The sequence below is a fragment of the Notothenia rossii genome (assembly GCF_949606895.1).
Source record: "Notothenia rossii genome assembly, chromosome: 2".
In the NCBI taxonomy this organism is placed as follows: domain Eukaryota; kingdom Metazoa; phylum Chordata; class Actinopteri; order Perciformes; family Nototheniidae; genus Notothenia; species Notothenia rossii.
In genome coordinates this window covers 11,207,006-11,233,482 of record NC_136904.1, presented here as the reverse complement: position 1 = coordinate 11,233,482, position 26,477 = coordinate 11,207,006, and the positions used below count along the sequence as shown (strand labels likewise).

The window sequence follows — 26,477 nt, the reverse complement described above, 5'->3', positions numbered from 1 at the left end:
TCACTGAAAGAGTTATCTATTTTATTCTTTGAATCAAAGATATGATGCTATTTGGAGAACGTTTGATTAATGTGTCTGGAACATGAATTATGTGAATGATTCATGAGTGTTTTCCCTGAAGAGCACTCATTTCATATAACTTTAATTCACTTATTGTTTATTCTGTGGAAATGTTGATGAGAAAATTGTATACAACTAAGACGGGAAACACGTGGGAGTGGGGGGAGAACTAGAATTTCTTTATCCAAATTTAACACAATTTGGGTACGTAAACATCTGTTAAGATCCCGAATTAAAGGGGACCTATCATGCAAAATGCACTTTTGTACGTCTGTTATACATGAATATGTGTCCCCGGTGTGTCAGGGAACTCACCAAGTGTCAGAAAACACAACCCTCTCTTTTCGTCTTTACCCAGATCTCTAAAAACGGGGCTGCTATGGAGCTGATTGTTATTTGAATTTTTCTGACGTCAGAAAAGGGGTGCTCCGCCTATATGGGCAACTCTCCACCTATCAGGGGAATGAGAGGTTGCCGTGGCATGGTAACAGCATGGTAACAGCATGGTAACAGCATGGTAACAGCATGGTAACAGCATGGTAAGAGCATGGTAACAGCATGGTAACAGCATGGTAACATGACGCTTTTTCCTCGCCCCCCTCATTTGCAGGGGGGCGTGGTCAGCTGCGGCTCATTTGCCACAGAATCAGACCTTGCAAAAACAGGGCTGGAAAAGAGCAAATAGAGCGAAATGAGGCATGGCTAAAATGCATGATCTGTTTGGTATTTTGAAAAAAAAACTTCACAGACATGTTTTATATAGGTATGGCCCTACAATATATGTTTCAAATATAGCATGATAGGTCCACTTTAACATACATAATTTAGCTTTTTTAGCTTTTTGCGGGGTATATGCAAATATATTTCTTTCTTGTGTGTCTGCCTTAACCTATATGAGTTGCATTAGCATTACCAACTTTCGGTAGTGAAGAACAAGTATGGGTTTGCCCTCGTATCTCCATTTGAATTCAACAAGTGTGTATCTGTTTCTTGTGTGTGCACAGATTTAGTCTGATTCTCTCACAAATATTTTCTTCGATCACAGAACAATTGCTCAATGAAATCCTCCGAGGGATGATTTGTTCCTGACATCTTTACCTCAACTAGAAAAATAAACATTGAATGAATACACTGCTACAATTCAATTTCAGGGAGAGAAGATATATTCCCTTCCTAAATGTTGCGAGTGTTGCATGCAGGGGTTTATCATCCATCTGGAAATTGTCCTCCAACAATGCATCTTTTCATCTGTGCCAATGCGCTCTAGTTTAGATCATTTCCCAATTGACTTTGCAGCTTGTAAACTTTTTAAACAAAGAATTGAGGCAGACATACAGAGTTTGACTTTAAAGAACCTGCTGGACTAACTAATTCAACATGTTAACACTGGCAATGAAGCAGCCATTTTGATGGACGGTGTGATGAGCATTAGCCGAGGTTAAGAGCCCTGCTTTGGTGACAGCCAACTGATTAAACATGTGGGTGATGAATGGCCTTGGTGCCTGGCTGTGAAATGGCCTGCAGATGCCCGGCATTCTGCTGCAAGCATGTTAAAACACACGGATCTGCTGAATTGGAAGTGCTAAAAATCTCCCCAAAATATCCACACTGGAGGAGAAAGAGAGAAAGAGTTGCGTTTCTGTTTAAAATCATCAGAGCTTTACACAACCCAAGTTTGTTACTGGCTTGACCTTCTGCTCTCATTGAGAAATGCATCCCAGAGTTCTTTGAAAAATAAAATTTTCCTCCTTTGTCTGCATGTTTTTCTCATAGGTCAACCTCTCAATCCAATCTTCCTGGATACAACAAGTCCCACTAGGGCTGCTCGATCACGGCAAAAATCATAATCTCGATTATTTGGGTCAATAATTGATATCACGATTATTGAAAACGATTATCCATTTACTTTGAAAACATCCATTTATTGAAAAAAAAATTTGGGGAGCAGAATGTTTTTAACAGTTGATTAACCTGAACTTTAGTATAATTCAACTGAAAAACCAATTAAAAAAAAAAAAAGATTAAAAAAAAAGAAGAAAATATATAATCGTTTAATTTAGATTATGTTGTTTTCATAATCGTTGCAAGCCAACATCGTAATTGCGATTAAAATACGATGAATTGAGCAGCCCTAACTCCCACTTCATATCCCAACCTTAATTCCCATCCGCACGCACGCACGCACGCACGCACGCACGCACGCACGCACGCACTCACACACACACACACACACACACACACACACACACACACACACACACACACACACACACACACACACACGCACGCATACACACACACACACACACACACACACACACACACACACACACACACTCACTGCTAAGTAGCCCCAGACTGCTCTCTGAGTTAAAGTTTCATAAGTTTGCTCTCCTCTGCTCGTTATTCCATTGTCTGTCTAAGAGGATGTCACTGTGATTTATGTCAGAGAGTTTTAATATGCGGAGGGAAGGCTGTTTTTGGTCGCGATGAATGGTTTAAACTCAGGGGAGCCGTGACAGTCGAGCTATGATATGTCCCCCTGTTGAGAGGAGGGATGGCTCTCCTTTGTCTGCCATCGGCGGGGTCCGCTGGGACTCAGAAAAGCTCCCTTTATGAGCATTTAGGACATTTGTAACAGACTTAATTTACCTTGAAATAAAACCAGCTTCCCCAAGTAAGAAAGTCTGCATGTTTTGCTGTCCTGCATGACAATAGAAAGTCTTTTTAAATTGTGAATCCCCTCCCTGGATTTGAATGTCCTCTCTTCATTGACTCCAGATGTCACAACGTTTTAAACAGAATGAGGGCTGTTGATCTGGAAAGGGCCTTAGATTTGATTTTGGACAGGAAGGGGGCTGTGCAGATGGCTTTCACTCCCATAAGGGGAAAACAATCATGTGCCAAAGTGCCTGCAGCATTATAAGAACCATTTGTTTGTGAGCATATTGTAAAGTTTAAGTCGTGGGTTGTAAATGTTTATTGCGGTGTACTGGCTCCATTTGCATTACGCACCACCTGGAGTGCTGGAGATAAACGTGCTGCTGGTGACTTCTTCTTACACTCCAAAGTATCTCAATTTGAATGCAATGTGCTCGTTTGACACGAGGAAAAAGGCTGTAAATGGTTTAACAGCGGCAAATATTAGTGTTGACGACTCCAGATACGAGCCAGTAATCTTATTTGGACAAGCAAATGGAGTCTGTGACCCCCAGCGATTTGGCTTGGAGAGCACATCCAGTCTGTTTAATATGTTAGGAATGAGAGGCAATAGATAAACATTTACAAAGCTGGTCCAGAAAACTGCACAGGATAAGAAGTTTGTAAGCAACGGACTCACAAATATCTGATTGCACATGTCCGATGTCTTTGATGACCTCTGAAAGATGTTGTCTTGTTGTTAGATATCAAGTGATAACATCCACATGGTCACAGACAGGATCTCAATGCTTCAAGGACTTGTAAAAAAATACAATTTGGACTTCCTGTTGCCTTTATTTTGGGTCATTTGAGCAAATTCAGTTGTTGTTTCTGTAAGGATGTCAATGCTTCAAGGTCTTAAGAAAATTAAATATTGACTTGCCTTTTTATTTTAGGTCATTTGAGCACATTAAGTTGAATGAAAAGTGGCCAATTGTTACAAAATCAATCCAAACTCTAGTTATACAGTCAACAGTCGTAAACAAAACACATGCTGCTGAAGCCACTGTGGAGGATCCTGACATGTCAGTGATTCCAAGGTAAACGTTCTATAAAAAGTGTACATTTCATCTCCATTTAAAGCTGCAGGAAAAGGAGCGACGTGGGAAAAAAGGAACTGATTTGACTCGTGGCCCCGCTGCTAAATGGATCCATTTGAAGAGGGTTGGCGAGCGGCAGAATGAAGGAGATTTGGATTGGTGTTAAGTGGAAGAGGCTTTTTAACTCTGCTGCCAGGTCTGAGCCTGTAAAGAGAGGAAGTGTAAACCGGGCTCACTGGTGTGACGGGTTCTCATGGGGCTACTGTAGCTGCCGCTGTGGGATAAACGGAGAGGACAGGAGTGAGAGGTGCAGAAATGACAACATGCTTAGTGGGTTTCCCCCTTTGTATTCACATTGATTTGACTTAAGCTCACCACTCTGTGTTGTGCTGCAGTTGGACTTAACGCGATGTCTTGTCCACTTGTTTTTGGCTCTCTGTGAGGCTTTGAAGAAGATGTTCTAGTTGAAGTAAAACATGCGGGACTATTTTGTGGGGATTTTTTGTGTTATAATGCAGTAAGTAGTTTTTTTCCTAGATTCAACACAAACCAGAACTTCAGAGCATATCTTGTAATCTTTTACATTTATATATTTATTTTTTTATTTTTTTATTTGTTGCCTTTTTACAAAGAGACGAATGGGTTTTGACTGATTAAATGATTAATCCATCATCAGATACATAGACTAACATATTCATATACAATGCTCTCATTTTGTTTTTTGAAATCACTGCATTGGACAAAATGGTGTACTTTTATGTAGATGTTTTAATTATGTGTACTTTATTTAAATAAGGTGCCCTTTAGGCCAGACTAAGCAGATTACCTTTTTTTTCCTTTGTATTTTGTCTGGTTATACAATGTCTGTGTTTCAGGTATTTTGTTTTTATAACAGAAAGAAAAAATGTTATTCCCAACATGCACTTCAGATCATTGGCACTGTGACACGGAAATAATTGTTTATCTCCGTGCAGAAGACAAAAACAACTTAACGTTGTGAGCGGATTTGTGAGTGTTGTAATTGGGGACCTATGTGTTCTTGTCCTTAAGCATCCGAATGTGTTCTGTACCAGCGTGTTCCTCTCCGTTCTGTCCTGATTTGTGATGATAATCTCCGCTGTGTGTTTGTTCCTGCTGTTTACCAGACGCAAAGGAGAGGTCGGCCAAGAGATTCTCCGTGGACGGCGTTTTCAATTACACCTCCCTGCTGCTCAGCCAGGAGGACGACATGCTTTACGTCGGAGCGAGGGAGGCGCTGTTCGCCCTCAGCCTGTCGGACATCAGCAAGGCCAAGCTGCAGAAGAACGTGAGTTTATAGAAATGTGGAGAAGGGGAGGAAAAAATGCAATGCAAAGATAAAGTTGGCTTGGAGATCATTTACTCTCATGGTTAAAATGGCATTTCATGTCGTGCTGTTGAACATCTGGTTTGCGATCCCTTTACCCACCCTCCAACACACACGAACACACACATGACCAATGAGGGCACGAGATAAGTTTGTGCACAGATGGAAGGCTGACAGGCAGGTAGCCCGTCCAATTACCTGTTCCGGGTCGGGGCAGATAATTGGTCGTGCTTTTTACAGCGCCACGGCTTCCACAGATGAAATATTTATATATATTTATTGTCAAAGCATTTAATTTATTCATTGCTATCGGGATGTTAAAAGCATTCCAGAATATAATAAAAAATGTTTCTTAAGTGAATTACCTACCCCACCTTTAACTCCCGATCGTTATTGAAAAGTATGTTATTGACTCAAAAGATATCTTACTGCTTCCGCTAAGAAAAAATTGTCAGTTTTCTGATGGATAAAAACTAATGTTTGTTTTCCAAAGCTGACGTTCAACGGACCAAACTTCTCACTGCCGATTGATAGGCTCATAATCCCTTGATCCTCCTTAGCATCGGTCATGTTATGCCTAGCAGCGGTGTGTTAGCGAGTATAAACAACCTCTGAAATGTCCAAATAGATCGAGTATTCAACTTAGCCATGAAGTCATTTGAGTTAAATAGCAGCTTTCTTCACTTTCTATACCGCACAGTTCTGTGTATACATTTGATTTTAGAGAAACAATCCTCCTCAGTAGAAACAGCAGGGCTCCTTGTATTTGGCATTACTTATTCAGTGTTTCTTCTTTTTCATCTTCAGCTGACGTGGGGCACTCCTGCTGGAAAAAGAGAGGAGTGCAGCTTCAAAGGGAAGGACCTGGAGGTGAGAGGCATCTTTTTACTAGTCCAGAAAAAACGCTCAATAATGAAACACCCCTGGAAGAGAGCTGTATAATGACACTAACTAGAGCATGGGTTCTCTTGTACCGGGTGTTTGTTCTGTGTGAATCCTTTCACTCGAGTCGTGAGAAGATAAAATCGGCATTGAGTTATGTGTCGACAAACCTTTCCACCAGTTACAAATTGATTCATCAAGTGTGCACGCTCGCCGGGGAATTGCTCTTTTCCCGTGCACTGCTACTTTCTCTCTGTCTGCCTGTTACCTTGTTGTCATGCCAGCTGCTGTATCCCTAGGCGACAAATCTTGGAAATCTTTACACTGCAGTATACAACCCTAGTCTGTGTGTTACAGAGAAAAGCCCACCAGGCGTACTGCATGTGAAGTCTTCCCCACAGCGTTTGAGGAAAACTATTTCCTTTTGGTCTAATAGATTGACTTAGTAGCTTCAGTATCTCAGGCTCAGATTTGAAGGAGCTCTAATAAAAACACATTAAACAGTTAGAATATCTCGTGGACTCATGGACCTCACACTCTCTCCATTTGTTCCCCATCCAGACTGATTGCTTCAATTACATCAAAATCCTCCTGCGGCTGAACAGCACTCATCTCTACGTGTGTGGCACTTACGCCTTCAGCCCAATCTGCGCCTACATAGTAAGTAACAATCTCTCAGTCTACCTTTTGTTCACCTACGGGATTTAATGTTCCTCCTGTTATCAGACCTTCAATTTCTCTCCTCTCATTTCTGAATTTAGATGCATTGTTTGTGTGTTCTGGTTGAATCAAGCTCTTTTCATCCACCGTGTCAGTATTGGATTTGCGGTTGTCCGACCGTAACCAAACGCTTCTGAGGCACTTTAGCCAGACAAGTCAGCAGGGGGTACACGGGCTGTGTGGTTTCCAGCAGGAGAGCTGTTTATCTAGCAAAGGAGTACATCTGGAGTGATGGTTACCAGCAGGAGGATGACATTGATTTCAGTGAGAGGGAGGCCATCCAGTTTGGTGACAACTCGGCTCTTAAAACAGTTCAGAATCTCCGCTTTGACGTCAGAGGGAAAGACAAACACCAGACGTCTCAGACTGGAGATCACTTGGCTCGACTTTATTCCCTGAACTCAGATTCTGTGTGTGTGTGTGTGTGTGTGTGTGTGTGTGTGTGTGTGTGTGTGTGTGTGTGTGTGTGTGTGTGTGTGTGTGTGTGTGTGTGTGTGTGTGTGTGTGTGTGTGTGTGTGTGTGTGTGTGTGTGTGTGTGTGTGTGTGTGTGTGTGTGTGTGTGTGTGTGTGTGTGTGTGTGTGTGTTGTAACAAGACACTGAACTGAAGCCACGAAGATACATTAAACAATCAGATGAGAGACATGTATTAAAACAAACCCTGACTATACAAACAACTCCATAATGATTAAGCATGGGAAGATTTTCCAGGAAACAGAGGCACTCGACACTGTCCTGTTTGATTTCATTTGATTTCATTAAATGGAACAAGGTATTGCGATTACCGCAAATTGAACACGTAATATTTTCTATGTAAATGCAATATTCACCTTCTCATATGCACGTTGAATGCTTTATTGCTCACTGTAATAGTTCCTCTTCTCTGTACTGGCTGTAAGTAGATACCTTCTGTGAGCAATTTCAATTTAAGTGATGGAGAACAATAAATATACGTTCTAATTTTGTGCAGAAATGCATCTGGCTGAAGATAATGTCTCACAGACAGCTGTTGAGCACCAAATCCCCACCCTTGTATGATTTGTTAAAGATGGATTGAACAAATGGGAATCTACCATTTAATTTTTAGGATTGTTTTTTCAAGACTTGTCACATATTTTTTATTTTAAACTCTTAAACAGTCTTTAAACAATTGGCTAATCAGTCGAAGAAAAGTAAAAAAAAATTGATAATCGATTCATTTGTATAGTTAAGTGTCATGCTTCTCAAATTTGAGAATGGGCTGCCATTCTTTTCTTTAAGTTATCTCCGGGTTTTAGACTGTTGGTCGGTCAAGAGAGTATTTTGAAGACGTCACCCACACATAATGCAACATGATGACTTGTTTTCTAGACTCTCCCTGCCCTGCTCGGTAACAACATGTTCAAACTTCCTGCCTTCTGTTTGTTACTCAGACTCCCTTAAAAAGCCAAACCCTGAGATTACGCAATTCATGTCATATTTTCTCAGACTTTTTTCCTCAAAGCTCCCCAGAGCCAACATTATACAGCTGTTCTCAGAGGCTAAATAATGACCTATATAATGACATATACACTTGAAAAAACCATATTGTATGTATATTAACCAACCTCAGGCACCTAAAATAATGTTCTTCGGAGTTGTAATTAATAATGTCTTACACTAAATCTCAGTTTTTATTATCTGTAAAGTCCTATCATGATTAAAGTATTTTTGCGGTGTTTATCAAATAAACCTGCCTGAATACAGAAAAAAACGTTAAAGTAGGTGCATTTGCTTAATCTCAACCAATTAAAATACTAAAGCTAACTGAACTTAAATCTGTCCCTTAATGATGATCTGCTTATCCACTCAGCCCAAAGTCTATTTGTCCTAGTTTAAAAACAGGCCACACATTATATCATACAAATGTTTTCAGAGGCTTCGTTAATTCCTGCAACAGCTGGTTGGAAGCATTACATCATTTATACCCGAGTTTGAGGAGTTCTGGGACTTTTTTGGAGCAAAGGATTACACATTAATACACATTATTTAGCATGTATGGGAACAGCATGGTGTATGTGTCGTTGATTCACAAACAACTACAGTAGCTGTGTTCGAAGTGATAGTAATCAGTGAAGCTTAATGATGTTTTTTAACAGCAGCTCGAAAGCTCCAAATCAGGGTTTGGCTAACCAGGAAATGGGATCAATTCACTGTTGCCAATTTAAAAAGTATCTCAAAACAGATCCTTTCATATCAGATCAACAAGGATTTATAAATATGACTGCCATACCCTCTATCTACTGTATACATAACATAGTTTCCTGTCACTAACGGTCTCCTAAATCCTGATGTTATTCAACAGACAGAGCTACTCTCTGCTCAAAGGGACTGAACTCCCTGAAAGTCTGTTGGCGGTGTATATTGTAATGAAGAAGTGCAGAGAAAGAGCCCGAGCTGGCTTTTTACTATAAGTAGACTTTAATTGGACTGTGCCTGAGGGACATTTTCTGTTTGTGTCTTTGTCTCCAGAACACGTCAACGTTCACGCTGGAGAGGGACGAAGTGGGCGAGGTCGTGATGGAGGACGGGCGCAGCCGCTGCCCCTTCAATCCAGAGTACAAATCCACCGCCATCATTGTTGGTATGAAACCACACACACATTTTTCTACATTTGTGTCACTTTAAACTTTTGCCGTGCGAGGAACAAGGTATTATTATGGGCTGTTTCCCAAGCTACTGTGGGGTAAACTACCACTTTGATGCAGTCATTGTGTGCCTGCTAATGTCGTTTGTCCGCGCTGGTTCTTCTGATAAATAGCTGGACACCAACAGGCGTTTGCGTTCAACTTCTTTGACGAGCAATTAGCGAATAATTGAGCTGCAAATGAGTGGAAGAAATTATTTCTGTAATCCCTCCCTTAGACCGCTCTCACTTTGCTCCAAGCTATTACTGACTTCATCTTTTACCGTTGAGAAGCCCCCAGCGCACCAATGCTTTGTAATTCATTATGTGTAATTAAAAGCAACATCAAGTTCTTAATTTCAAATCTTGCAATCGTTTCCTTTTTTTCTTCCAGATGGTGAGTTGTACACCGGTACTGTCAGCAACTTCCAAGGGAACGAGCCTGTCATTTACAAGAGTTTGGGCCAGGGAACCGCTCTGAAGACGGAGAACTCTTTAAAATGGCTGCAAGGTAAACCCCCATCAGATGGCAGACTGTACTCATCTTCTATTATGTACCCAACAGAGCAGATAAGCTCCAGAAAGTAGCGATCATTAGCGAGGCGCAGTGGCTAATGCAGACTGAGAGGCCCTATCAGTCGCAGCACATGTACTTCAAAACAGCCAGAGTGTTCACAGCTCTCTGAATACATTTTTCAGCGATACTAAAGCGTAGAAAGATTGTTTTCCTAGCGTGGATGATAACACGTGTTTCTTTTGTCTATTCTTAACAGATCCCGTCTTTGTCGGGTCGGCTTACATCGAGGAGAGTCAGCCGGTAGGCAACCCCGTAGGAGACGACGACAAGATTTACTTCTTCTTCAGCGAGGCGGGGAAGGAATTCGACTTCTTTGACAACACCATTGTGTCGCGGATTGCTCGCGTGTGTAAGGTAAGACACCTGGGGTTGGGGCCATTAAATAAGACAACCTCGCAAAAATAACAGGCACAGTACGGGCCTCCTGCTTCCTCTCTCTAATCCCGGTACAATTACCTCCAAACAAGAAGGGACGCTCCCATGTCGGAGCACGTTTGGTCACATTTAGCCGTACGTCACGCCTGGAAAATATGTCACGGGTGCGCTAAATCCTTTTCTTTTTGACTGTGCAAACATGTTTTCAACAGATTTCCCCTTGCCTGAATCATCCTCTCCTCCTCAACACGCCACCCTCCCTCCCTTTTCCTCTGCAATGTCCCCCCCCCTCTCCTTCCATCTCCCTCACAATGTCAGCTGCACTCGTCCACTCCTCCAGCTCTTTGCCTTTCTCCACCAGCGCTTTGAGCTTTGCAGGCATTATTAGTATTCAAGGGTGCTTCGCAGCAATATGAAATGCTTTTTCCACTCTACTACATGGCCTGTTTTTGTTGCAGGAAAGGCATGCCAACTGTAGAACCTGCAGAATTCACTCGCATCATTCAAACTGCTGACGTCACCCCCTTCCTCCTCCTCTTCCTCCACAAGAGTTTAGTTTTGTTCGATCATCCTGAATAATCAGCAGCAGACTTTATCTCTTTTCACCTGTGAGTAGGGCTGCTCAATTCATCGTATTGTAATCGCAACTACGATTATGGCCTGCAACGATTACGAAAACAACGTAATCGAAATAAAACGATTATTTTTTTAATATTATTATTACTTTTTTTTTTTTCATAATTTTTTTTTATCATTTTTTCAGTTGAATTATACTTAAAGTTCAGGGTAATCAACTGTTAAAAACATACTGTTCACATTTTCTTTCTCCAATAAATGGATGTTTTCAAAGTAAATGGATAATCGTTTTTTAATAATCGTGATATCAATTATTGACCCAAATAATCGAGATTATGATTTTTGCCATAATCGAGCAGCCCTACCTGAGATCAGATCAATTAAACGGCCGCCCGCTATAAATGCACTCAGCATCCGTCCCTGACGGATGCCTCTTGTTCGTGGAGGCAGTGATGTGAGTAATCACGGGGGCAGCATGTAATCTTAAGTGACAGCTTAATGACTTCGTCCTGCAGAACTCTGGCACTCGGAGCTGCGACACCTCTCTCAGCCGGCAGAGCTCCTCCTGGGTTCTATATATGGAAATCATTGACAGAAAGCCCCCAGACTGTGGCAACTCGCTGCAATAGAGATGGAAGAATGGCTTTCTCTGCAATATAAAGCGCCTTTATTTCTCTGGAATGCAGCAGCACTCGTTCCCCTGACAGGAATCTTTTCAGATGCTCTTCAGAAGCAGTACAGTAGGAAGCAGGTGGTTTAATCACCAATTTACTCTGGTAATTCTTACGAACATGAACAAATCTTTGAGATGAGGCTTAGGACTTCCAACCGCTGTCCACTTCCTCCTAAGATAAATGCTCTTGTAGTTTGTAAGGATGTGCACATGAACACCTTGCAAACACCCTTTTCTATGCATGCAAGCAACCGATATCATAGAACTGCTGCTGGTTTTAAGATAGACTTAAGAAGGACTCATTTTCCAGGGATTTGGGGTATATTAAGACTTAAAGGACAAGTGTCACAAATTGTAACCATGGAAACATTGCTTGTAATTTAAATATAGCTTGTGAGGGTTGGATAACTTCTTAGGCTTTTAATAAGTCAGTTCTTATTTTTGTGAAACACGCATTAGACTAGATATTTTTTAAATCTGACACTGTGCTACCCCCCTCAGACAGAAAAAAGTCACTATAACTGACACTCAACATGGAACTACAGTTCCCATGATGCTTTTGGGGATGTTAACAGCTTTTATGCTATGAGCTACAACTAAGCCCCGTGTATAACATTTGTTACCATTTTGGTACCATTTAATTTAGGTTGAAAATAGTGCATCAGTAGTTTCTGTTTGCAACATACCTTTGGAGGTACAGAAAGCTATAACTGGATTACTTTGATATTAAAGGAAACTTAAAATAACAGGATGATTTTCAGGCAAATTCTGGGGCTGTAAGAGGCATCTTTTAACGATTCTTAGGGTGATTTATAGATGTTTGTGTGTGATGGGCATCAGCGATAAAGACATCCTCTAGATATGTAAGTCACACTGAATCCAAAAATATGCATAACCATGTCTGTGTTTTTAGATCTCACTGAGTTATATGCCTCACAGAAGGAGATGCAAATTGCTCCAATCAGGCTCCAAGGGTTTTAAAGCACTGTAATTGCCTTTAAGAGCTGCTGCTGCTGCTGCAGATCTTATTGGTGAGCGAGACAAATCGGCGACCAGCTACAGTAACTCATTTCCTGTTGTTTTCAGAACAGCCGTATGCACCTGCCACATCTCAGTGTCTTTTCGTCCCATCAGACCAATATTAAAGCCTCAAATGTTTTTGAGAAGCCCGCCCTATTGCTGCAGGCTCACATCCCCACCTATTAACATATTCATCTTATTATTTTTCTCAGAATAGTGTCTCATATCTGAACACACACCCTGTGTAGATTAGGTAACGGGCGGTATGAAGGCCCCTCCCTGTTTGGTATAACACACTCTTGCAGACTGACAGAAAGCATGCTCTCTGTGTACATACCCTAAGGCCAAACATGTTACTGTGCTTTTATTTTGATATCTGTAATATTTTGAATATGTTCATCTTGCCAGACGTTTTAAAGAAGCCATGTTTCTCTCGTGAGATATCAAAGGCATTTCAGTTTCCTCCTGCTGGCCTCACTAATGTTTAACTTGGGTTTTCCGAGTAATTCTGCTTCCGAAGTAGTTTTTTCTCCCCCTCTTTCCTATCTGTCCCCCTCCCTTCTTCTGCTCCCTCTTTCTTTTGTTTATTCAGGTGTGCACACTGACTGTGGAAAGCAAGCAGATTATCAATGCAGTGTGGCACTACTTTCTTTACCTTCTTTTCATCTATAAGGAATCTGTAATGCTTAAATGCAGATCAAATATAAGAGAGGTGTAATGCAGAACAAAATAGCGACTGTGTTTTTGTAGAGAAGCTATCGGGGGTGTGGTCGATGCGATTGAGAGTAGCTGCGCAGAGGACAGCTGAGAGCAGGAATGTGGTCTCCTCATTATGAGGAAGGGCTACTACCACAGACTAGTAATTGGCTCTCAGGCCGTGCATCTATCGGCCCCACGAGCTTTCACCTCAGCGTTGAGCAACAAGATAGTTTATGTGTAACAACACAGAGGAGAAAACAGGGAGAGTGACCCCTCACGGGTCATTCACTTCTGTGCTGTCATGGAGGAGTTGTTTTGTAGACTTGTGCTCATGATATTTCGGCTATTTCACTTAAGTAAAAGTAGAAATACTACAGTGTAAAAATACTCTGTTACAAGTAAAAGGCCCATTTGAAATCTTAAGTAAAAGTACAAAAGTATTGGTATGGAAATATACTTAAAGGTGGAGTAGGTAAGTTTGAGAAACCGGCTCGAGATACACTTTTAGTTATATTCCATGGAATGATCTTAACATCCCGATAGCAATGAATATCTGAATTGCTTTGACAAAAGATCCATCTGTGGAAGCCGTAGCGCTGTAAAAAGCACGACCAATCATCTGAGTCGGGGTGCTAGTGAATTAATTTCAGTTTTCCGCACTCTCGCGGAGTGTCATTGTCATCCATGAATCTTTTTTATGGCTAGTCCGCCCCTGAAAATGTCTATGCAAACGTTATTATTAATAATAATTTTAAAAAAAAATTATAAAGAAAATTAATCAATTTTTTTAAATAATTTAAAAAAAAAATATTTTCCATTTTTATTTTGTAATCATCTCGCGACCCCCACTTTGGGAACCCCTGCTCTAGGAGGAGATTCAGATGATAAGGGGGGGGGGGGGGGGGGGGGTTACCTTGGTTGGTGATTGGCTAATGGTTACACAAGACAACAAAACTTTATGACGTCACAAAGTGGCCAAAATCTGATCAGTTCATTTTCAGACAGGTTTCTATATAAATGGATCAGGACAAAAAGAGAGAGAATATTTTTTCCTGAAGCTTCCAGAGTCTCTTTACACAGAGGGGACACATGTTGATGTAGAAAAGACATGAACAAGTGAATTTTGCATAATAGGTCCCCTTTAATGTGTTCATCACAGCTGGTAAAGGTGGAGCTAATTTAAGTACTTTACATACTAGTGCTCAATATCTCTAACCTATAGTTATACTGTATATCATCGTTTATTTATTAGTTTGTTTGTATTTCGTTTTAGCCAATAATCTGAATCTTTAAAATAACTAGTAACTAATGTTGTCAAATATATGTAGTGGAGTAAAAAGTACAACATTGGAGAAGTATAAAGTATCGTCAAGCAAAGTACAAGTACTCCAAAATTGTACTTAAATACAATACTTGAGTAAATGTACTTCACTTCATTACACCACTGATAGTTTTGAGTTGTATCGTCTCCTCACGGGTCATTCTCTCCTGTTATAAGGAGTTCCTTCTGGTGGTGTTTTGGATCTGAGGCAGGAAACTGTCTTGAGATTGGGCGAGACCACATGCTCTTCCACCTCCTCCTCCCGTGTTTTTCAGCTTGCGAGCTGTACTTGGGAGGAGTTTCTCTCTGTGTGTGTTTACAGATCTTTGATAATTGCCAGTCCTAGCAGAGCAGTCTGATAACTGTTTATCTTTATCTTTAGTGACAGCTTAAAAGGAGTGAATGCCTCCTCTGTTTCCCGGAGGAGAAGAGAGGAGAGAACCACTGATGCTGATTTCAAAGCTGTAATTAATAACTAACCACTGTTTGTTTTCCATTTCCTCCTCCACTTCAAAGAGTGCTAAGGCATCCTTTTTTCATTTAAGCTTTTATTTCCCACATTTTATGGGGAAATGTCCTTTTGTAGTTTGGTACAAATGCAACACGACAGGAAAGGATTGAAATACTGGGAGCTGCATTAAAAGTCCTGGTTTTTATTTGTCCGGTTTATTTCCCCAAAAAGGGTCTTTGCTGCCCCAATATCACTTTCTGACTTCCTTATTTGATCACAACAGCACCATCTGAAGCAAAGACGAGGGATTGCATCTGCAGGTCTTTTCTAACCCCTCTAACTGCTAGATAAATACACCATATCTAATCCTGCTCCACTAAAACATAAGTTTGCTTATTGACAGATTTCTTTGGGATGTTTAAAGTGGACCTATCATGCTATTTTTGAATAATATAGTGTAGGACCATACCTATATAAGGCATATTTATACTTTTTATTTTTCAAAATACCAAACAGATCATGCATTTTAGCCATTCCTCATTTCGCTCAATTTAACACTGTCTTTGCATGGGCTGATTCTGTGAAAACAGCACCATCTACAGGCCTGGCATATGTACTACAGCGTCTCCAGCGCTTTCCAACGGCAATGTCCGTGGCTGTCTCCTCCTGATTGGTGGAGTTGGCCCAATAGCCGTAGCGCCAGTTCTGTGACGTCATAGAAGTGTTCAAATCTGGATCAGTCTGTATCAGATCCGTTGCAGCCCCTTTTTAAGAGATTGGGTTATGGAGGAAAATAGAGAGGGTTGTGTTTTCTGACACTTGGTGAGTTCCCTGGAACACCGGGGACACATATTCATGTATAAAAGACGTACAAAAGTGCATTTTGCATGATAGGTCCCCTTTAAGTCTAGCTTAAGTACGTATGAGAAGAGTTTGACGCTCGAATGTTTCATCATCAATCTGCTGAATGGAGAAAGTGTCTCGCCTTAAAACTAAGATGTTTTTGTTCCTTTGGCCTTCTTCTTTGTTTTTACATAAAGTCTTCTGTTACATACTATAACACACTTGATCTGTCTGCAGGGTGATAGAGGCGGCGAGCGCGTGCTGCAGAAGAAATGGACGACCTTCCTGAAGGCCCAGCTCCTCTGCTCCCTCCCGGACGACGGCTTCCCCTTCAACATCATCCAGGACATGTTTGTCCTGAAACCCATGGGAGACAGCTGGGAGAGCACCGTCTTCTATGGCGTCTTCACCTCCCAGTGGTAAGAAACGAGAGGAGGATCCCTTAACGTTGACATACATGTGATGAATCTGAGTTATGGAGCTGTCATTATGTTTATACACAAACACACAGATACAGCTCACACACACCATGTTGAGCCAGATTTGATTTGATATCTGCACGGAAACTTGGCTAGTTGCCTTTTTCCAACTTGGCTCCTCTGAATTTCGAGCAGCTGTAAGAAGCTCAAACACAAGACCATGCAACCCCAATGTCTAATTAATGTATCAACAAAATAAAGGTTGTAATACGGGAATCATTCAAGTGCCCACTCTACACACAGAAGCTGCCAGGTAAAGAATGACAACTGCAGAAAGCAGGGATTCGGTGAATAAAAAGGGTTGCGTTGAAACAGAAGTAAAATACATGTGTTATGTTGTCACAGGTATAAAGGAGCATCAGGCAGCTCGGCAGTGTGTGCTTTCACCATGGCCCAGGTGGAGAGAGCCTTCAGCGGGCGCTACCGAGAGGTCAACAGGGAGACACAGCAGTGGTACACCTACAACCATCCAGTGCCAGAACCACGCCCCGGGGCGGTGAGTGGAGCACGAAATACGCTGTGAAAAACATGCAATTCAGCTTCTTTTGGTTCAGTCTGTGCATTTGATCTTTCAACTAGCATCAGATTCTATTGAGTCACATGTTTACCGTGTCAAATATCTATTTTGTTATCACATTTGCAAAAAATGTATGCTGCAGTCTCCAACAAGACATTTCTGGTTGTTACGGAGGGCTGTTCAACGGGTTGATTTAAAGCAGATGTTCTCCTTTAATTTTCCAAATCTGCCTTCTTGCTGACAGTTAACTCTTCATAAGTCCCTGGGGCAAAACAAATGCCTAAAAGCTTCAAACTAGTAGATATTTGCTTAGAAAAACACGTTGACAAACTTATCGTAGTCAATGCAGCAGTTTCAAGGTCTGCTATCGTACAAAACCATGTATCTATTCTTTGTTTCCGATGATACCTCACTCCAATCTTAATGTACTTCATAAGTAAAACCAGACACTATCTTGTCTCGTGATTTATACTTCTAGGTCTACTGGGATAAGCAGTAAACCTGGAATTCAGAATTCATATTTCATTTCTAATTTCCTCCCTTACAGTGTGTAACCAACCACGCCAGGCAAATGGGTATCCAGTCGTCCTTGCACATGCCCGACAAAGTACTAAACTTCGTCAAGGACCATTTCCTGATGGACAGTGTGATCCGCAGCGCCCCCCTGCTGCTGAAACGCAACGTCCGCTACACACAGATCGCCGTGCACAAGATCCAAGGCATGGAGAGGGCCTACGACGTGCTCTTCATCGGAACAGGTGCGGCTCATTACACAACTACTTATTTATTATTTGTGGGTCTTTCCTTAAATCATCAAAAAGAAAAATAACATTACAAGGTATTCTCCCAGTATGCTCAAACTTAAACTGTGATTTCACAACAGTAGAAAATGGCTTCCTTCCCCTTCAAGCTGTCCCCTGCCTACAGTATAAGTCTCTTCTACTTGTCCCCTGTGTCTCCCAGATGATGGAAAGCTCCATAAAGCCATCAATGCCAACGATAAAATGCACATCATAGAGGAGATGATTCTGTTTCCTGAGCCTCAGCCTGTGCAACACATCGAACTCGATCCTCAGAGGGTAAATCTCACCTCCTAATACTCATCTATAATCATTGTTGTCATACTGGTTTGTGTCAGTTCATTTGTAATGTTATGTTTACCTTTTCTACGCGTAAACTCTCAAGTAATAAAATTGCAGAGGAGCTGGATTTACCGGAGCTGGCTACAGGAATTTTCTTTCCACAGCGGCCGGTCCATTGAGTTTTCCTGGAAGCTGTAGCGAGGTCTTAGTTTCTGATCCTCCCTGGCATTTTCCCCGGAGCTGCATTTCATTACCTTTCTCTCTTTTATTACATAATGGCAGCCAAACAGCAATCTTATCTAAGATTATGTAATTCTAATATAGTCCAAGATACTTTGTGAGTATATTCTTAGCTCCAAATAGGGATATGAGGGACAGACGTGATCCACATGATGTATATCTAATATACTGGTAGATATCATAGCCTAAATATAGTCTGCCGTTTTGGGAACAGGGTGGTGTAATGTACGTTAGCATCACGTTCATGGAGCAAATGCATTTCTGGATAATAGCACTTCAGCACAATGATACATAATGAGTTAAAAGTGAGGTTGATATAATGAAGTAAATGACAATGCTCTATAGAGACCACTTGAGCACCGCTGCCATATGTTTTTGATCACAATCAAATGACTTGGCTGGCATCAAGTAAGAGAACAGCTGGCCAGAGTTAGTACTTTGTTTCGGTTTTATTCTTCTGTTTGTCTTGAGTAATTATTTTGGCATGGTTTGTCCTTTTGAAATCAGGATAAGTAACCCAAAGCAGACGCTCTGTTCAGCCCTTTAACCTTTGTGATGAGGAATGAGTATCACATGTGTTTGTCTCATCCGCAGGGTCTGTTGTTTGTGTCGTCAAACTCTGGGCTGGTGGAGGTTCCTGTGGCAAACTGCTCCAACTACCTGAGCTGTGGAGAGTGTGTGTTGTCCCGAGACCCATACTGCGCCTGGACCGGGCGGCTGTGCCGGGACGTCAGGATGGCTCCACCTGACAGGTGAGCGCTCACACACAGACACAGATTGTTTCCATCTTCCTTTGCTCATTGTTTGTGTATGTCTCCATTATGACACTCTAATAGATTTAGACTTGACCAAGGACTCCAGACTTTATGTATCTTGCCTGAAATAGACTTCTAAATGTATCTGGCCCTCTGTATTAAAACAAAAAGTATCTTTTACTTTGAGTAGTTTATAGACCAGGTGCTTTTCTTTGAATTTTTACTTTTCATAGGAGCATTTGCGCTTCAACTTAAAGGGAACCTCGAATGCAAAATGTACTTTTTGATGTCTTTTATACATAAAGATGTGTCCCCGGTGAGTCAGGGAACTCACGCAGCGTCAGAAAATAAAACCCTCTCTCTTTTCCTCTGTACCCAAATCTAAAAACGGGGCTACAACGGAGCTCATACAGATTTGCGTCCGATATGGCGTATTATCGGAAATGTATGCTGGCTTTACGCCCACGGCCCAATCAGAAAGTTGCTATCAGAAACAATGCCCGACTGTTTTGGACGTAATATGGTCGGTGTTCACATTAGCATCGCTAACACTCAGAGCTAACCTGTAATGGAGAGCATGTGTGTGAAGAAGCAGGAAATAAAAAGGAACTCACCTTGTGGTATAACCGGCAAGAGAGAAAGCTTGGTAATCCATGATATGGTGTTTCATCACCGCAGAATCTGTCGGTAGAATCTCCCGCATGAGCTCAGCCCCCCCCTTTTTTTATTGTATCAATTTTTTTTTGGGGGTGGATCTGTTTGGTATTTCGAGCAGAACACTTCATAGACATGTTTTTTATATATTTGTATATATCTGAGACCTATGCTATTGCCTAAAAATAGCATGATAGGTGACCTTTAAAGTGAAGATTGTTAGTACTCATCTCTGCTTTGAAGTCAATTCATTTCAACTTCCAGCTTTGAGAGTACATCTATCTTTTCTAGAAAGGTATTCTAGTTGTTTATTTCTTTAGGTGATTTAGTTGCAAGTTATAAATTCAACTTCCTTGCCTTTCACCAGTGCACTGCAATGCATTCAGGCGTTGACATTTCAATGGCATTTGGTTCCAAATTGAGGAATATTTGGAAAAGCTTTTTTTCCTCTGTCAACATTCACATTGACACATTTTTAAGAACAAGTATTAAAACCTCCTTTTCAGGTTAGAAAATGCATGCAAAGTTCCTATTGATTTTGTTGACTAGCAAGCTTTTAAAAGAAGATTGTTTTCTTCGTCATGCTGATGGAGCTGTACTTCAGGTGAAACAATGACAGACTGACAGAGGGTTAAACGACTGCAGCAGGTTCCTCTCATTACAGCTGCCATCCCTCACACTGTTGTTTTTGTGGTGTGTGTTGTTCTCAGTCACTGGCAGCAGGATGTGGAGGAGGCGGACACATCAGCGATCTGTAACCGGACGATCCCCAGCGCCAGAGCTACCCGACCAGCCGCTTCTCGTGAGTGGGCGCTCTTTGTGTAGTGCTCTGTAATTAAAGTGTTTTTACCTACTGGACACCACAACAACACAAATATTTGCTTATTTGTATGAGTGCAGGTAAAAGCAAACACTGCTCGGTGTAACTATTCACTTGAATCATCATCTTAATATGCAGTCATATATATACTGTTTAATACAGTAAATAATTCCTTATCCACAAAAATCTCTTTCTCATCTAAAAAAAAATAAAACACAGATTCTTTATGAGGAAAATGTGTTTATTTGTTATTTTATAAAAACAAAAATAGGCCGGGCACATGAGGAAATCTGTGACTGCTGTATTTGAGTCTGCCTCCTTTAAAATGACTGACAGAGTGCTCTACCTCCCCTGATAGTGTGTGATATTTTTAATTAGCACCTATGGGAAATATAAACTCAATAAATAGTTCCATCTTTTAAAACTACCCCAGGTGGTACGATTTGATGTTCAACAAAGTACAACATGTTTATTTGTGAGCTTTAAAGGTGCTAGTAGGCAGGTTGTGTTACCTCTGGACCGAGCAAGACTTGTAACGCTGTTTTGGCTCTAGCCTTTAAATGGACAAATGTGAAAAGGGTCAAGATTTGAACTGTTCCTTACGGTTTCATGAACTGAAACTTTAGGTCATTTAAAGCTATATTGTCTCCTTTTTTCATACGTATTTATAGGTGGCTCCCAATGCAAGCTCATCACACTCCCAATCAACACTTTCAAAGTCCTGCCCTGTAAGTCGCGGTCCAACCTGGCGCAGAGGAGGTGGAGCTACAGTGACGCGGCCAGCCAGTTCCTGTACGCCACTCCAGAGGGAAACCTGGTGGTGGTGGCGCAGGCCGACAGGGTGGAGACCTACGAGTGCTGGTCCGAAGAGGAGGGTTTCCGCCAGCTGTTGGCCAACTACTGTGTGAGGGCGGAGCCACGCCAGGAGAGCACCACTCTGATTGGTCACTCGCGCACACCGCACATTGAGCAAGAGGAGAGCATCATCCTGCCGGGCGAGGCTCGCTCGGGGCAGGTCCTCCACACCAAGACGTACTGGAACGAGCTGATCGTGGTGTGCGCCCTGCTGGCCTTCTCCCTCGTGGTCTTCTCCCTGTTCGTCATCTACAGGAACCGAGACCACATGAAGTCCATGCTGAAGCAAGGCGAGTGCCCTAACATGCAGCAGAAGAAGCCGAGGATTGTGGGAAAGCCCGCTGAGAGCTTACCCCTAAACGGTAGCACCATCCCCGTTTCCACTTCTGATCACAAGGGCTACCAGACGTTAAACGACAACTACATCTGCAGCACGCCCACGCACGAGTCCTCGCCCGACAACAGCAAGAGCTTCTCCGAGGCCTCCGACAGGCGGCCGCTCAATGTGAAGGAGAGCCACGTGGAGTATTCCCCGACCTGCCCCCGGCCCAGAGTGAGGCTAGGCTCCGAGATCAAAGACTCTATCGTATGAGAGCACAGTGTTCGCTAAAAAAAGGTTGCCCCCCTGTATCTCCATGAGGGATACAGGCCGCCGAGCAAAGGAGAGGAGACCCTGACATCCCTCTACATCACAGCACATCCTTTATTTCAGTCATCTTTTGTTCTGTGATCAATGCGGAGGTCATTTCTTTAACCATTTCCACTCCCAAGCCAGAGGTTGGTCCGGTGCGATGCATAAGGCAGGCCCAGGATCAACAGTCATGGCAGCTGCTCAGAATATAACTCTTTGTCATTCTCACGGCCACTGATGTGTGTGAGGCTGGGCAATATGAGGAAGAAAAACACCAGAGTAACTAGAAGACCTTCTTCTGATATCAATATGTATCACCATATTACTTAATGTATGCAAGATCCAGCATTAAAATGTCTACTTGATGTCCATTAAATGACAAATAATTTATGAATATTGATAGGTTTCCCAGCCTTATTTAAGTACCTGTAACACATGCCCTGCAGAAGATGTACTTCTGTTATTATGCACACTAGAACCAAGCTACAGCTACATGGTCACCAAGAGTTCAGGTTTAGGAGAATATAACATTTTTTGCATATTCATTTATGATCCATCGTTATGGAAGTCAAGAGCACGTGTTCCCTTTTTGCTGAATAAATGCCACGAGTGTATGAGGATCAAGATGATGAGGCTGATCAGGAGAAGACGCCACATGCTCTTGGAAAAAACATTAAAAGGACTATAACTAAAAGAAAGATGATCATAAGTTATGCTCCAGGGCCTGAATACTGACATTTACCTCCTGAATGTATGTTGTTGTTCAAAGGATCATTCACACATCACCCCACCATGAACCATGGACATCTCTGAGGCAGCCATGTTCTTCAGTATTAACCTGATGGCCTCTTAAAAATAAATATGGAAAAGAGACCTGACATTGTTACGTCAGTCAAGGCGGACTTTACAAGCACAGAGATCCAAGAAATGAAAAAAAGGAACGTCCACATCCCCTCCATCTTCAGGGCAGCAGCAAAAATCATCATGTGCACTGTGCCAAAAAAACAACTTGATTGTCTTATCTAATGCAATAGTGCCATTCTGTTATGACCACTCCATGCTTTGCGTTAGCATTGATCACTGTCGAAGAGCACATGGTGGAGGAACCAGAAGTGGGTTTCACAAAAAGTGGCACTAATAATAAACAAATGTGAAGTGCACAGATGGACATTTCTCGAAGACTGTTAGCTCATGACGAACTTTTCAGACTGTGTTGAGCAAAAATAATTGACGTTCACGGAGAATCTGGACTGGGGCCAAAGGAGGAAGGTTTCTTCATGTGAACACTTGTCTCGCGGTTGTCAGGTGAGAAAATATTCCAGTTTTTCCTTTAGCTACCCTCAAAGGACTTATTTGCCTTCTTACTATACACTGAAACATACAGGTACAACTAGTTTGACGAGCGCTAGAACACAAACTGTTCATCTAAGCGTCAATAACTCAAAATGAACAACTATTAATAACTGTCTCTGTAGTGAAGGGATGATATTTCATGTTATCTTTTCCACACTGCAGCTGCACTATGTAGTGACGTAGTTGCACAGAGCGCTGTATAGGCTCAATATACCCCCCCCCCCTGCCTCCCCAGCAGGTTACATCTCTAACATACATGGCGTTCCCCGCACTCAGTCAGATGTCATTGCGATGGTAATGTGAAAGCACAAGTAATCAGGGTCTTGAATACCTACAGGTTTGCACATGTCAATAAAATCAGAGCGTTCTCTACTGAGAGACATGAGGTGTAGCTGCTGAGGAAAATGATTAGTAGAAATCACAGGGACCAGTGCAGCCATGACGACGAACACATTGCACCCACATAGCTTGGACTTTTGAGACTTAACAAGCAGAATTTCCCAAAGATGTAGGATGCTGATTGTGTTGTGTAAATCTGAAAGAGAAACATTTACACGGCCATAGAGACGATATGGCACCACATGTCTTAGAATACATCGCCAACTCACTGTATTGATCAAGTAAGCCTACAGTATATATTCCAGTATCAAACAGAATAAACCTTTTTGCTATGAACAACACTGAGCAGATGACGAAGTGTTATGTAACTGCTACTAGTTGACAAAGTAATTGCACAGCATACTGCGCAACAGCGGTCAGTGTTTCCTTTTCGTTCGATTTTGTTGTGTATATACAGTATCTGTGCTTAATATTGTGTGTTTTTCAAGGGACCTTGTGCAAGATGTGTTGTAGAGATAGTCTTTAAACTAGAGAGTGAACACTGCTGATATTTTGTTTTCATAGTGCTTTACTGCCTACTTCAGCAAACATTTCCAATCTTGCACACAAGACAGTACATTTCTTACCATGCTGTTAGATCAGCACTTGGGCTGGTTTTCATCAAGCATGTCAAAGCAGGAGGAGTATCTGTTTATATTTGTCAAACTCAATTAGAGGTGTAGTGTGATATAGTAGGATGAGCAGCATTCACTTTTTTGCTGAGAGTCAGATGAGAAGATAGATGCTAACCTTAGCTTAACTTAGCATACAGAATGAAAATGAGGAAACGGGCTACCATGGCTCTGTCCAAAAGTTTAAAAAACTATTAAGTAACACCCAGACGTTGTGTTGAGGTTGCCAGAAAACCTCAACACAACGTCACTCCTCACTGCCAGGAACTAGCCCGGCAGATTACTCTCCGTAAAACCTCAAAGCCCCACTTTCTCACAGTTTTGCAGTGACAAACACAAGGTACATTTTAGAGTGGCTGGTATGCATATTTCCTAAATGTTCTATCTAGTCTTTCCACTGAGCTTATATTCACCATAAAGACATCAGTTGTGTCTATCTTCTCATCTTACTCTGCAAAACAAACAAATGCATGTATTTCTCAAACATTCTACCTTCTCCTTTCATCTTTTTAGCCGAGGCTAACCAAATAAACAAGAGTAAAGCCTTTTCCAACAGATGCATAACAATAATATCAGCCTCTAAGAGCCTTGGCCCAGAGCATTGTTTGACATCACTGCTAAATCAGATTCTCTGAGTTGTATAACGTTTCTCTGGAGACAGAAAACCCTGCTTTCAGATGCTTGGTGGATAACCTCACTGCATATTTTCAAAATGCCTTTAGATGAAGTTGCTCTGCCTTTAGCCACGTGCCACATCGAGCTCTACCCAGCAGTGACCTCACCACCGGAGATGTGGTGAAGGCCGTGATTGTAGCCCTCCGTGGGCACACTTAACTCAACAACACTACACGGGTCAACAGTAGATTTTACATGCCACCATTACCTGCAAACTATAGGACCTGGAGCTGCTCAAAATGTTGTACTATTCTGCGCATTGTCAGACGTTATACTGTGCACATAGGAAACATCCTTCTGTAGAGGTCAATATTTAAGAATGATACTATTTGACCGAATACCAAAAAAGTAAATAATGTGTCATGAATGCATATTTATTAATGACAAGCTTTTCACAAAAAAAGTCAATAATAACCTGGTGAATAATGTACGGAAGAGGATTAGGGCCACATGATTTTTTTTTTTGTGAGGATTTGAAAAGAAAACGGGTTTTTTTTTGTTCTGAGAAAAAAGTCAGAATTCTGACTTTAATCTTGGAATTCTGACTCTTCTGAGATTAAAGTCAGAATTCTGAGAAAAAAGTCAGAATTATGAGAAAAAAGTCAGAATTCTGATTTTTTTCTCAGAACAAAAAAAAACATATTTTTTTCAAATCCTCCCAAAAAAATAAATAATGTGGCCCTAATCCTCTACCGTAATGATGCTTCATTTTGAGTGGCTCCTCAGTAATGCAACATACTGTACTGGACATGAATGTAGCCAACTATAACATGTTTTGTAGAGCATCTACAGCGGTGTATTTTCCTAGGAAGGCCGCTTCAGTAGGCAATCCATTACAACACCATATTAGGATTTTGTTCAAACGGTCATACTACAATGTAACGGCACAATAGAAGTAATTAATCATTTGTGCTGCACGATGTTGTGCTGCAGTAAGATGCAAGCACAGCTCCAAATCCTCCGTATCGGCTCAGCCCTGAGACACGGCGGCGCTTTGCCTCAGCGTACTGAACAACATAAGCTTAGTTGACTGAATAACTATTAGACAAATGTGGTCTTGCCTGCATGATTTCCTTTTTTATTTGTTGTGTACAAATAACATTGTGAACTGTATTTTTTGTATCATTGAGATTGTGACTGTTGTTTTTATTATATTGTACATAAAAAGCACTTTATTTTAATTTTTTAAGATAAATGAATAAAATACATGTTTTGAAAAAAGTGTGAGTGTATTTTAATTTGTAGTTTGCAGCCAAGTCCTTGCATTTTACATATAAGGCATGTTTACAAGTGAAAAGAGTATATAGATATCTTACCAATTGTATATAAACACTACAGTGCACCAAAACATGCATTCATTTGTATGAATAATACAATGATAAATATATGGTTTATTTATTTGAATATCTTATTTATTTTACATTAGCATTACCTCAATTGCATTTTTGTAGTTGTTGTAATCAAATTGAATCATGCCTGAA

The 26,477-nt window shown here is 41.4% G+C and overlaps 1 protein-coding gene across 6 annotated transcripts in view; it reads left to right on the top strand.

Moving 5' to 3' along the window:
* Positions 1-26,217, top strand: part of LOC307028199 (semaphorin-4B-like) — a 61,007-nt gene extending 34,790 nt beyond the window's left edge. For 5 of the 6 annotated variants that reach the window (XM_079663012.1, XM_079663011.1, XM_079663015.1 and 2 more), the window contains exons 3-15: positions 4,946-5,106; positions 5,953-6,015; positions 6,589-6,687; positions 9,237-9,348; positions 9,785-9,901; positions 10,164-10,321; positions 16,163-16,344; positions 16,750-16,900; positions 17,469-17,679; positions 17,885-18,000; positions 18,838-18,995; positions 20,363-20,454; positions 21,144-26,217. In XM_079663012.1, coding sequence (XP_079519138.1) covers positions 4,946-5,106; positions 5,953-6,015; positions 6,589-6,687; positions 9,237-9,348; positions 9,785-9,901; positions 10,164-10,321; positions 16,163-16,344; positions 16,750-16,900; positions 17,469-17,679; positions 17,885-18,000; positions 18,838-18,995; positions 20,363-20,454; positions 21,144-21,919 — 2,396 coding nt within the window. In that variant the 3' untranslated portion in view covers positions 21,920-26,217. Of the gene's footprint in view, positions 1-4,050; positions 4,108-4,945; positions 5,107-5,952; positions 6,016-6,588; positions 6,688-9,236; positions 9,349-9,784; positions 9,902-10,163; positions 10,322-16,162; positions 16,345-16,749; positions 16,901-17,468; positions 17,680-17,884; positions 18,001-18,837; positions 18,996-20,362; positions 20,455-21,143 lie in introns of those variants that run through there. The other variant, XM_079663016.1, reaches the window with a different exon arrangement.
* The last annotated feature ends 260 nt before the right edge of the window (positions 26,218-26,477 follow it).